Source organism: Indicator indicator, chromosome 29 (genome assembly GCF_027791375.1).
Source record: "Indicator indicator isolate 239-I01 chromosome 29, UM_Iind_1.1, whole genome shotgun sequence".
In the NCBI taxonomy this organism is placed as follows: domain Eukaryota; kingdom Metazoa; phylum Chordata; class Aves; order Piciformes; family Indicatoridae; genus Indicator; species Indicator indicator.
The window spans coordinates 6761684-6774290 of record NC_072038.1 but is presented as its reverse complement, the minus strand read 5'-3'; the positions used below and the strand labels follow the sequence as shown (position 1 = coordinate 6774290).

At 48.4% G+C, this 12607-nt stretch overlaps 2 protein-coding genes across 2 annotated transcripts; one reads left to right on the top strand and one right to left on the bottom strand.

Moving 5' to 3' along the window:
• Positions 1-1321: 1321 nt before the first annotated feature.
• Positions 1322-2160, bottom strand: CENPX (centromere protein X). The gene is made up of 5 exons (XM_054393991.1): positions 2131-2160; positions 1995-2046; positions 1859-1912; positions 1476-1564; positions 1322-1345 (listed from the first exon to the last, which is right to left on the bottom strand). The coding sequence occupies exons 1-5, from the start codon at positions 2158-2160 to the stop codon at positions 1331-1333; spliced, it is 240 nt and encodes a 79-aa protein (XP_054249966.1). The 3' UTR covers positions 1322-1330.
• A 114-nt stretch (positions 2161-2274) lies between these two features.
• On the top strand, positions 2275-12451 carry LRRC45 (leucine rich repeat containing 45). The gene is made up of 17 exons (XM_054393785.1): positions 2275-2494; positions 3204-3265; positions 4090-4160; positions 4478-4656; positions 5371-5499; positions 6060-6172; positions 6716-6774; positions 6881-6958; positions 7903-8038; positions 8304-8381; positions 8549-8660; positions 8823-8893; positions 9773-9865; positions 10462-10554; positions 11510-11683; positions 11784-11931; positions 12255-12451. Exons 1-17 carry the CDS (start codon positions 2275-2277, stop codon positions 12449-12451), a joined length of 2013 nt encoding a protein of 670 aa, XP_054249760.1.
• The last annotated feature ends 156 nt before the right edge of the window (positions 12452-12607 follow it).

The window sequence follows — 12607 nt, the reverse complement described above, 5'->3', positions numbered from 1 at the left end:
CTTTTTTTTTGTCATATGGTTATGGGGCTGAAAGCTGAACTAGGTCAGTCCCTTCATTGGTTTCATTGTACAGCTGCACAAACAATTACCTTGGCAAAGAGGCTGTAGTGCAGAGGGATGGGGCACTGCGTCAGCTGGTACTGTCATCAGGAAGAAAGTCTACTGAATTGTGGTTTTAGGTGAAGTTTCCAAGTGGCTGGTGGCCTGCATGGTGACCTTGATAGCTCTTGGCTAAAGAGTACAGTGACCTACTGAGCCTCTGCCTGCTCCACCTGTCAGTGGGGGGGAAAACCCACTTGCTGTTACTGAGCATAAAGAGCAGAGCCAGCCCTAGAATGAGCAGCCCTGAACCATGCTGCTGTCAGCTGCCTCCTCTGCAGGGCCTGTGTATTTCCCAACAAAGCCGGTTCAGTTGTGTGGGTCCTGCCTACATGTGTAAGGTTTCTTATTTCACAGCTTCCCCGCGGCCCCCCCGCTGGCTGAGGGGCCAGGCTGTCCCATGATGTGGGATTTTCACACATGCTGTTTGTTATTCTGTCCTTTTTCCTTTCGTCCTACAAAGATGTAGAGAAGAGGGTGGGTGAGGGGGGAAACTTTGCAAGTCTTTGAAGCAACTTGACTTTCGATGATTAATTGCAGCAAAGAGCCTGCACAAGGGAGGGGAAACTTGGGTTTAATTTATTGATGTTTCTTTGTGAGAACAAATTTTACAGCACAGGGAAAGCAGCTTCTGAGGAGAATATCAAATGGTTAAAAGGTTCCAAGCACTCTTTGATGTCACAGCCCTGGAGAAATACTGGAAGGTAGTGAGGCACAGCCACTGTTTATTTATAAAATAAAGATCAGTTACCTGCTTTTGGCAAGAGCCTGTGACCGAGCTCCTGTTAACAACCTATTCATTAGACAGGCTTGGAACTGGACCTGAAGTTTCTGCCACAGCTGCCTGCTGAGGTGATGAAAGGCTGAAGTTTGGATGTTTCCAGCCATTAAATCTTTCCGAGCATCTCTGTGAAGCAGCACCTGTTTCTCACATTAGCTGAGGCAGCAACAGCATCTTCCTGTACTGTGAAGTCAGGGGCTACTGCTAAAGGAGCAAGATGGACACCAGTCACAGACCTAGTCAACCACAATAAATGTTGAGGCAGACTCTTCAAAACAGCCTCTGGCAGCAGAGCTGCCTAGGTCTTAGCTATGCTTGGTAAAGGAAAGGAAGCAGAAGCAAAATGGCAGAGGAAAAAACATTGAGACTGCTCTTCCTTGAAGATGAGCCAGATGTTTGCTGGCAGGTCAGGATCTTCTACTGGCAGGCCACATGTGCCTCACGAGGCCTCTAGAAGTCTAGAAGCTGTAAGGAGACAGCAGCAAGTCAGTCAGCACATCTGCTGGGTCCCCAAACATCTCCCCAAAGGAAGAGGATTAAACTGTCTCAGCCCACATCCTCCCCGCAGTGCAGCTCAGCTCCCGCAGCCACGTACCAGCTGTGGCAGCACTTTCTCCAGATGCTCGATGTCCACCTTCTCCACGTCCTCAGCCTGTGCCTGCCGCGCTGCTCGTGCCGCAGCTTCTGCCATGCAGAGGGAAAGGGCTGTCAGAGGGGCCTCGGGGACGGTACGTGCGGGCCCGACGAGGGGTAGGGGACCGGTTTCCCGGGAAGAAGACGCGGTTTCACGGGTCCTGCTCCCTAGAGGAGGCCGTTCACCGACCCACAGGGAGCGGAATCACGGCTCCAGGGGGTGAGCCGAAGGCTCGGAAATGGGTGATGTAGGGGTGGGGGCATCCTCTCGACCTCGTAACGAGCCGCTATCGCGGATCAGGCAGACCCCGATCCCAGCAGCGGGAGGAGGTGATGCGCGCTCACCTCGGACGAAGACCTTCAGCATCTCCGCCATCAACAGCTGCGCGTCGCCGCTAACTGCAACGACAAAGCACTTAGGAGAGACGGGAGCCCGCTGCACTGCGCCCGGGCCCGCCCGCCGTCACCGCCGCCCCGGTACCTCGGGTCCTGCTGTCCCGGAAGTGGAGGCGGAGCAGTCGGTCCACGGTCTCCTGCGCGGGGAGGAGAGCGAGTGAGCGGGGCGAGGCAGAGCGGTTCGCAACCCGAACTCCCCTTTCCCCGCGCTCCCGCCGCACCTTTTTGAAACCGTCTTCCCGCTTCTCCATGGCGCCGCCGGTCTCCGCCTCCCGGAAGCGCGCCCGCGCGGGGGCGTGGCCGCCTCTGCCGTTCCGTTGGCGTCAGCGCCGCGCGCGGCCGGTACCGGTACCGCGGCAGCAGCCATGGAGGAGTTTCGGCGGGCCTACGAGCGGCTGTGCGCGACGCCGCAGGAGGCTGTGCTGCGGCGGCTGCGGGAGCGCGGAGCGGCGCCAGGCCGCGGCCGCCTGGACCTGACGGCTCAGAGCCTCTCGCTGGAGACGTGCGGAGCGCTCGGCCGGCTGCTGCCCGGCGCCGCGCCCTTCACCGAGGTGGTGCTCGGTGACTGCGGCTTGAGCGAGGAAGGTGGGAGCGGGGACCGTGCCTGTTAGCGGGCGGAGGCGGAACGGCACAGCGGGGCCATGCGGGGGCCTGTCCGCGGTGAATGTGTCGCGGTGGGTCTGGAGCCCGGCAGGACGGCTGGGCAGGCGGTAACTGCTGTTTCAGGCAGGTGAAGCTGCCAGGTCGGTGGCTGAGCGGCGAGGAGGCAGTGCAGTGTGAATGCCGTCAGAAACCCCTTGGCTGTTTTCGAGAGAACGTGTGTAATGCTGTTGGCGTTGGATAGATGGCTGCTGATACGGGAGGATTCGGATGATGATCCGATAGATCTCGTGACTAAATCGTAAAATCTAGCAAGCACTGAATGGGGATTCCCTAGGAGGTAGTGTGAGTCTCTACTCGGTCCCTTCTGCATGAGCAGGGCTTAAGGAAGCCAGCTAATGTCTGTGTGGCCTGTATGGACAAGGGCTGTTTTCATAGCTGCATTAGGAAGGCACACAGGGTGACACCTCTCTACCAAGACACCTCTTTCTCTGAGAATATATAAAAAAAATCTTATGTTCTGAAAGTTAAGAAAGAGCTTTCCAGCAGCAGCAGCCGTTTACTAGGTCACATGTTTTACCATAGCCACATCTCCTGGGCTGGCTGTTGGGAAGGACGCTTTCTCCTCCACCTTAGGCAGAAAGTTACACCTAGGAAACAAACACTGTGGTTTGTTTTTGTCCCCTCTACTTAGGTGTAAAACTTCTGTTGCATGGTCTTTGCTCCAACACCACAGTCAAATCTTTGGATCTGAAGGTGAGTCTGGCTGAATAAAATTAAAACCAAGAGGTGAGGAGGGAAATAGGAGCACAAGTTTAATCAGTCTTAGAAATAAATGGTCCCAGTGCAGGATTCCTCTACAAGATGTGCATTGCTGTGAGATTCTTATCCTCAAGTGACTCAGTCCTTGCCTGCTTAACACCATGTCATGTCCAAAGTTACTTTGCAGCTCATCTTGGTCTCTTCTTATTCCATTATTCTATTAGAAAGTTTTTGTTGTGTACCTGTTGTCGCTTGCTGCTTGGTCAGATGAAGCATATGTAGGCTTTTCTTTGACTTGCTGTATTAACCAGGGAGTTACTAGTTGTTTGACTTTCAGAAGCTTGGAAAACTGAGCATTCTCTTCCATACATGATGATCACTTTACTGTATGACTTTTCTGTCCATCCCTCTGGCACACGCATAGCTGGTTCCTTGAATCTACAGTCCTAAGCTGCATCACACCTTTCTCAGCTGCGCTTGTCCTAGCTGAGCCCTTTTCAATGAATTGTGTTGAAATTATTTTGCTTACCTGGAATCAGCATTTTCTGTCCTGTCGTGGACCTTGCTGATTCTGTGCCATCCTGTGATTTTTATGAGCTCTCAGTCATGATACCTCATAAGACTCTAGCACAGGACTCTTCCTCCCAGGGTCTTTAATTTTCTGGAAAGCTGACCTAATAGTGTGAAACAAATGTTACTCAGACTGTCTTTGAGAGGCTGATGTTGGCATTACAGGTGGGGTGCTCCTAATGGTGCTGATGGGATAGCTGGGTTGGGACGGGGCATAGCCTACTCATCACCTGGAACTTTTGTTTCAGGGAAATAACCTGCGAACCGTGGGAGCTGAGGCTTTGGGAAAGCTTCTTAAGCAGAACAAATCCATCAGGAGGTAAAAAGTTGAATCTACCTCTCTTTCTGTTATTCCTGCCAGATGAAGTGCAACAATAGAAAAGAGCTGAGGGTGTAGCTTGTTGGGGTAGGAGAAATGTCAAGTGGTGCAATTTCTTGTGAGGGGTGGGACAAATGAAGGAGTGAGAGCTGGAGGTGCCCTTTTGCAGGATCCAGGGCCCTAGCAGCATCCTGGTCTCTGAGTCCATTGGCAGATCTGGGTGTTTGAATGGTCACCATGGTCCAGCTATCACTTAAGTGCTTGTAATTGTGCATTTATTTTATGAACTCCAATCTTGTCTGATTTTTTTTCCCCAGCCTAATCTTGGAATGGAACAACCTTGGTGTGTGGGAGGAGGGTTTCTCCTTTTTCTGCCAAGGACTGGGAGCAAACAACATTCTCCAGCGGCTAGATCTACGCAACAACCAGATCAACCATCAAGGGGCTGGAGAGCTGGCCATGGCACTGAAACAGAATGCCAGCCTTCAGGAGCTGGGTAAGAGTTCTTTGCCCACCTATATATATGTATGCACATGCACCTGTATCTTCAGGTTCCTTGCAGCCTGCACTGATCCCTGCCAACTGGTTAGTGTCATTCCCAATTCCTATCAGTCTGGAGTGCTTTGCAGACTTTGTGCAGGGAGTAGAGGTCATAGCCCCTTGGCCTTTGTAGAGTGGGAACTGTAATTGGAGTCTCTGGAACCAAATTGGTAGATGAAGATTGTATGCTTGAAGCAGGACAGTTCTTAGGGGAGGAGGGAACGGGTTCATTCCCATTTGTGAGTGCTGTTGGCATGCCTCATGCCAGACTCTGAGACTGGCTTTGCACTGCTTTGTCCTTAGTAAGGATGTTTGCCAGAATTGCCTTCAGAAAAATGTGGTTCTTTGTGCCAGTTCTTTCTCATCCACAGACTGTGGTTGTGAAAGGAAGGCTGTGAGATGAAAATGTGAGGGACAGACTTGTGTACCTTTTGAACTGCAATGGTTCCCTGCACTTTGCTATACTTAAGATTCATCCTTGGTTTTCCTACTTTGTCTGTTGTTTTCTCTTCCTCTCATTTATCTTGGAAGGTGTTCGCCTGTCCTTGTGCTGAGACCATCAGGGAGTAGTTAGCCATGCTTGTAGATGCATAAGGAGCATGGTTTCTCTTGAGCCCTGTGTTTTTCAGCAGGTGTGTGACTACTGGGTGAAAATTTGCTTTCTGTATAGATTTGCGTTGGAATAACATTGGGCTTCTGGGTGGCCGAGCTTTGCTAAACTGCCTGCATAGCAACAAGACCCTGAAGAAGCTGGAGCTGGCTGGGAACAATGTTCCTAGTGACATCCTGAGAGCTGTGGGTAAGTGTGACTTGCTGCACAAGAATTAGTAACTCCTTTTCCATTTTGACTGTGGAGGGATACAGGGCCCTTGCTGGTCCAGAAGACAACTACCCCTCTGCTCCTTCCTTTCTCAGCAGCATTTACACGTGCCCTGCCTTGCTTACTCTTGTCTTTTTGAGGGCTGGTCAGGTTGGAAGTGTCTTTTAACCAGCAAGAGGAAAAGAATAATTTGGATTAGAGATAACTGTGCCATGTAAATATGGGACAGTGTGGGGCTCTAGCTTCCCATTGAGTGGCCAACCTTGGATATGGCTAATGCAACATGTCCTTTGTCATTGTCCTATCCACAGCAGAGTTGAATTGCTCTCTGGGGTGGGGTGGCTGAGGTGTTGATTGCTCCATCCTCAATTCCACCCTACCTTGTAAGATGAGAGTGGTCTTTATATGCAGCCAGCCTGAGAAGGGCTGCTGGCCTATGGTGTTCCCCATAGCTAGGTGTCATCCTGAGTGCTGTCTTCCAGCAGTGCTTCCTATTTTGATGCTTTAGGAACATGCTCTCTCTGCTCTCTCTGCATCAGAACAAGCTATGGATCACAACCAAGACCGTCAGACAATCCTGAATGAGACCCAGAACCGCACATACATACTGACCAAGGAGGTTTTGAGTCTGAAGGATGAGAAGACCAAGCAGGTTAGCCATCTTACATGTTGGCAGTTCAACTGGGGCAGCTGGAATCCTCATGAAAGACTTAGTGGCAAGATTATTGTGCACCTGAAGTTGCATCTGTATCCCTGTGGGTAGGCACACAACATAGAGCATGGTTTAGTAAATTGAGTCTTTCCTCTTAGCTTGGCTGCCTTGGAATCAAATCCATAATGGTGTGGGTATGGACACATGCCCTGCTGAACATATTCACTCTGGATTCTGGAGGAGTTTTGGTTATTTCTTCACCCGTATTTGTGCTTTCTGTTCTTTTGCCACTAGTTTCGTATTTGCCAAATGGTGAAAACTAGGAATATGAGTCCTTTCCTTTTGACATCAAATGGTGCAGAGTCCCTGTAGCTGATGACCTCAGTCAGATGTGATACTGAACCCATCAAGTCTCCAGTTTGCTTGTTTTCAACAGAGTGGCTTGACCTGTCTTCTGCTTTCACTAGGAAGAGAAATATGAGAAATGTAAATGCTTCAGGCTGATGCAGTTCAATTCCTTACTGATGTTTGCCTTGTTCACAGTTCTTGGATTTGATGGACACTATAGACAAGCAGAAAGAAGAAATAGCCAGGAGTGGCAGGTGAGTTGAGTTTCTGAGTGTTTTCTGCTCTTTGATAGCAGAATTTGGCCCTCTCCATTTCCTGACAGGAACTACTTATCTTTCTTTTTCTTCCCCCCAAATACAGGATATCTGCAGCACGAGTCAGCCAGCTTCAGGAAGCATTGGATGAGCAGCAGTCCATTATGAATTCACTGAAAGCCAAGTATGGAGGAGGAAAACCTTACCCTTCCCACTGCTCTGTGCTGTCTAGGCAGTGCTGAGCAGAGCTGTTAAGAAGGGGGATAATCTTGTAGGGTGGGTGGTTTACTGTTTCGCTTAGTTCTGCAGTAATATCCAGAAATTATGGTCAGGTCAGGCCTTTGGGTTTGCCATGGCAGATATTTAGCCTGCTTTTAAGTAAAATTACAGTGCATTGGTGTAAGAGCAAGTGAATTACAGAGGGTGAAAAGAGGGAAAAAGGGATCATGGGGATGGGATGGGGGCATGTCCCTTGCACAGTTCAAAGCCTGGCGAGTGCCTGTACCTGCTTCCCATGGCAGTGGGCAGTATCCTCTGAGCACCAAGGCAGACATGAAGGAACCTGACCAGCAACATTGTCTGCATAGGAACAATGAGATGGAGCTGCCCAAAAGCAGCATTAGATTGTGTAGAGCCATATGCACATGACAGTGGCCAGGCTTCAAGCACTGATGACCCAGGCTCATCCAATTCTGTCAGGCAAAAGTAGTTTCCTTGTGCCCTACCTCAGTGTGGACACATCCCTCATGTACAGAGTAAGCAAATAGCTTATTCTATCTGTATTTAAAGTGCTAGCCCTAATTTTAAACAACCTTGCAATGGTGTTTTATAGCTAGCTTTGTGCTCCTGTGAGAAATGGGTCCAGGCAAGGAAAACAGCTCTTGGAAAAGAAGGAAAGTGTAGTAGGACACCAGAACACCAGGCTCTGAGGTCACTCACTGGAGAGGCTGTTGGGTGCAGAGACATGCGGTGTCCTTGTCCTAGGGACAAAAAAGGCCTCATTTAGGTAGTCAGATTTCCTTCACTGCCAAATATATGTTAACATCTTGTACCATGTGGCTTAGAGAGCTCACTGGAAATGTCTGAAATTATCTCTCTCAGGAATCTGAAAAGTGTTTCTCTTAATAGGCTGCAGATGACTGAAGCTGCCCTGGCTCTGTCTGAGCAGAAGGCACACAATTTGAAAGAGCAGCTGAATGTTGTAAAACAGGAACAAGCCAGCATGGCTGAGCACCACTCAAAGGAGCTCCAGCAGCAAAAGCAGGTGAGCTGGATAAATCCTTATTAGGTTTGAGAGCAGGATTCGAGGGCATCCCTGGTTTGTGTAGGTTTGGGGGATGCTGGGTGGATTTTAGTGGGTTAACTCCATCTGCCAGGACAAAAATTCCTGTGTAAATTGGGTAGGTGAGTGGCAGGTGTGGAGAGGGGCCATGATGTTTATGGAGTAGATTAGATTGGGTTGGTTGGAGTAGGTTGGCAGAACAAGAACTAGGGTGAGTGGATGTTCTTAATGTTGATTCTGTTTGCAGGAAAGTGCTGACCGGGAAGAGAAGCTTCGGCGTGACTTGTCTGCTGCCAGTGAGAAAAATCTGCTTCTAAGAAACCAGGTAGGAAAGCAAGTCTAAGGCTAAGGACTGGGACTTGAATATTGTTCACTTCTGTCCTTTATATGTGTCCTCTGCTTTGATCCTTCTTTGCTTCTGATTGTTCTAAGCAGCCAGCTTTCTCTGCAAATAGGAAAAGAAAATCCTTTCTGGTGGTAATTTCCTTGTAGGTGGATGAGTTGGAGAGGAAATGCAAAGTTCAGCAAGATCAGCTATTCCAGGTGAAACAAGACTTGACCAACACAACAGCAGAACTGAAGTTGAGGGCTGTGCAGGCTGAGGGTGAGTGGAGGAGCAGAAGCAGGTTATAGACACCTGTGAGCTGGGATTACTGTCTGTGAGTCAGTGGTGCAAAGCAGCCAAAGAGAAAGGGTGGAAGAGTTTCTGATAGAGCCTGGGTAGCAGGAATACCATCATTGTGACCTGCCTGCTTTTCATCTACAGAACGCCTGGAAATGGAGAAGAAAAGATTTAAACAAAGCCTGGAAGACATGGAATCCCTTCGGGTAAAAGAGGTAAGAGTGGGATTTCTGCAGCATCTCTTTGGTCCTGACACACAAGTGCCACTGAAGGTCAGTGTTTGCTGTCAGCTGTTCTTAAATTTAACAATGAGTGGACTCGGAGTTGCTGTGGGAATAAAAGGCTATTTCTGTGAGCAAAGTCTAGCTGAAGAGATCACAAGACATTCTGCCAGCTGGTAAGGTTTTGTAGCTTACAAGAGGACAGGCCAGAGTGTGTGTGTCATTGTACAAAAGAGACTTGGAGTCTGGCCCTTGTGTTAGTCTTGCTGTGCCTAAAGGTATTTATGAATGAGCATTCTTGGCATGCTCACTGAAGTAAAGATGCATGAATGGAGGAAATTGAGACATATATACTACATACAACCAATCCTTTAATAGGGCTCAGCTTGCTAGCTCCTTCTCTGTTATGTTTCAGGGGGATTCTGTCTGAGTGTGGACAGGACGAGAGGCTGTGATCAACTCTTTGGAGTGTTTGCTGAGGTGTGAAATCTCTCAAAAGTAAAATCATATCTATAGATTTCTCAGAAGATGTTGAGATCTTATAAGAAAAGACATAGGCCAGGAAGATTTTAGCCCAGTTAGAACTAGAAAATGAATCTCTGGTGTTTTCATGTCACTTGAAGATGAGAACTTGAACTCTGTCTCTTTCATCTTGGCATGGAAAAGATCTCTGGAGCTCCCAGTTTCTAGAGGGCAGATATTACCCATGTTATAATTTCTTAGTGGAGCTCTGAGGGAGGTAAGAGATTCTCTTTTTGTGGTAGGTGGGTCAATGAGAGGATGTTCTTTCTTATGCTGAATGGCCATGCTGCTTTGCCTGGAGGGAGAAGTGGTTTTCTGTCACTTACTTAAATGATTTCTACTGCTTTGCAGGTGGATCATATGACACAGCACATTGAGACCAGTGAACGTTCCATGCAGGACAGGATCCAGAGGCTGGAGGCCATCAGGATAGCTCTGGAGGAGGTGAGAATGGATGCTTCAGGCATGCTGGAATGCTCCAGTAGTGGTGTCTGGAGAAGGCTCTCAAGGGAGTTTTGTGGAATCTTATGTTGCTGACCTATGTAAAAATCACCATGTCCTGTAGGGAGGCACAGAAAATGGTAGTATGCCAGCTAAAATTGCTGTTACTGCTTTGGACTAAGGAAAGAGAAGCTTTCAAGAGGAAACTTGTAGAACCTGATTGAACAAAAATAAAGATTCCATTGAACGTGTTTAGATTCTAACCAGGAGTTGACTTCACAGATTTCCCATATGGTCCCAAGTAGTGTTGCATACTTCCCCTTATCTGTTCCTCCAGGCAGATCCAGCATTACCCTCTCCTATTCCCATCTTCAGAAAGCTTCACCCATTACTTGCTCTCCTACAACCAAAATTCTCATTGAATTTAGGTGGTAACCTTGGGGTGAGAAAAGGTGTGTAATCTGGGTTGGTTTTCTCTGCCCACAAGTGAGAGAGTCACCTGTGTCACAGCCTGTGACTGGAAGCTGCTAGTGTTTTCTGGTCAGTGTTGTGTGATGCAGCTTCTCTCTCTGGAATGGTCTTTCATGTTTCTGTGGCAGGAGCTGAGCCAGGTCAAAGCAGCTGCACTGGCTGAGCGAGGCCAGGCAGAGGAGGAGTTCATGAAAGTCCGGAATCAGGCACGGCTGGAGGAGGTAAGGACAAGACCTGTCTGTGGGCCTTGCCTCTGTGGGCAGGAATGGATTTGGCCACCTAGCCTGTGTTTTTGTTTTGGGGAACTGCTGAGTAACTCTCCACTCTGGGTGTCACTAGCCTGCAGATAGTGTGGTGTCTGAGGAAGGAGGCCTGAAAAGTCTGCTTGGAATTGTCTCCAGAATGTAACCTCTATCTTCACCTGCTCTGTGCTTTCCAGTAGTAACAGAATTGATGTGGATAGTGTCACAGAAGATTTCATTTAAGTTGCTAACTTTTGAAGCTAACAGCCAGAAGTCAGTCTGTTTAACAGCATCTTCTATGGGCTGATCCTCTTCCTCTGGACTCAGAGGAGGTTCCACAGGTGGCTACTGCTGCTGGATAAGAAAGGTCACTGTAGGATTGAAGTTTGTGAAAATGGTGGTGAAGTCAACACCCTGGAAAACAGAACAAGGGATGAGGAAAACAGACGAAAGCTGTTAGAATGTTTACTCATCTGTAATATCACAAAAGAAAAAGTTTTACTGAGTTAGAAAGATAGAGAAGTTGCCACTTGTGTCTGTGATAGGACACAGCAGTTGTTCAGTTGCATACAGTGGTGTTTCAGAGCCATTTGGAATATGGAGGAAGTGAGGACAGAGCATTAGTTGTAAACACTGGCAGTGACATTGATGTTTCTACCACCTCAACACCCAGCACAAGGACATGCCTCTGTTTCTTAATGAGGGACCTGGGTGTTGCAGCATCTCCACCACAATGTTTTCCCTGGCAGTAGAAAGCAGCTTAGATTCACTTCTGAATGCTGGGACTGTGCCTATTATGGCTGAGTCCTGTGCATATTCTTCAGTGCCAGCTGATTCAACCAAGGGTTCACCTTGTTGAGAACAAAAAGGGGATAATCCCTTTGCAGAAGTGGAACAGGGCTGATGTATTTTCATTTTCCTTTGTGTCTCACAGCAGCAACGATTAGAACACTTTGAAGAGAAGCTGCGGATGATGACTGAGGCACGAGATGAAGCTCAGAACTGTTGCCTTAAGCAAAAACAAATGGTTGCTGAGGCCCAAGCCAAAGCAAATCAGTTGAGCCTGCAAGCTGATGGACTCAGAAGGCGGTTAGAGGAACTTCAGCAGGTAATTGGAACTGAAGTAGAGATCACCACAGGGTCACCACAGGGGCAGAACAAATTGCTGAAGTTATTTGGTTATTCATGGATTTGTCTTTGTGTGTTAGGACCTGAACAGTAAGGAGGAGGAGAAAGTGACAGCGGTGAATAAAGTGAAAGTGGAATTACAGGAGCAGATTGGACGCCTGCAGGCTGAACGCACAGCACAGGATGGGCTGAGAGAGAAGATTGCAGCCCTGGAGAGACAGCTGAAAGGTGAGGGATCCTTTCTTGGTTCTCAAATGGTAGCACTGAGTTACCCATCCTGGTGTGTTTGTAGGAAGTCTTGTCCTTATTTTATAGGGACCGAGACTCAGCTAACTGCCCGAAAGCTGCACAGCAAGCAGAATGTTTGGATTTCCTGCACAGTGAAGTGTAACATTCTGTCTGGGCAAAACTTCTGTTGTCTCATGCAGCTTCTCTTGTGTGCCTGTTGATCATCCTGCTTTCATTGCCTTTGGCTGTGTCTATAACATGTTGTTCCTCCTTATTCTACGGACGCTCTAATTTTCTTTGCTAATGCTGCTCTTCTTTCACAGCACTGTCAAGTAATCACCGTGAGGCACTGCTGGACAAGGAAGGTGAAATATCTATGCTACTGGAGAAGCTGAGAATGAGAGAGGCTGACATCTCCAGGATGAGGGAAGAAGAGGCCCAGCGAGCAAGTTTCTTGCAGAATGCCATCATGACATATGTGCAGGGCTCCCCCTTGGGAACCCACAGTTCTAGGAAATGAGAATGTGGCTTAAAGAATCCAGACACCTGCTGTCAGGAAAAGGGTGAGCAACTCAGGTACAGCCCCTTCTTTCTAAGTGGGATAGTATTGTCAGAGTGGGGTAACTCAAAGGCTTGCAAACACTGAATGTTGCTTTTGCTCTTCAGAAATCTTGCT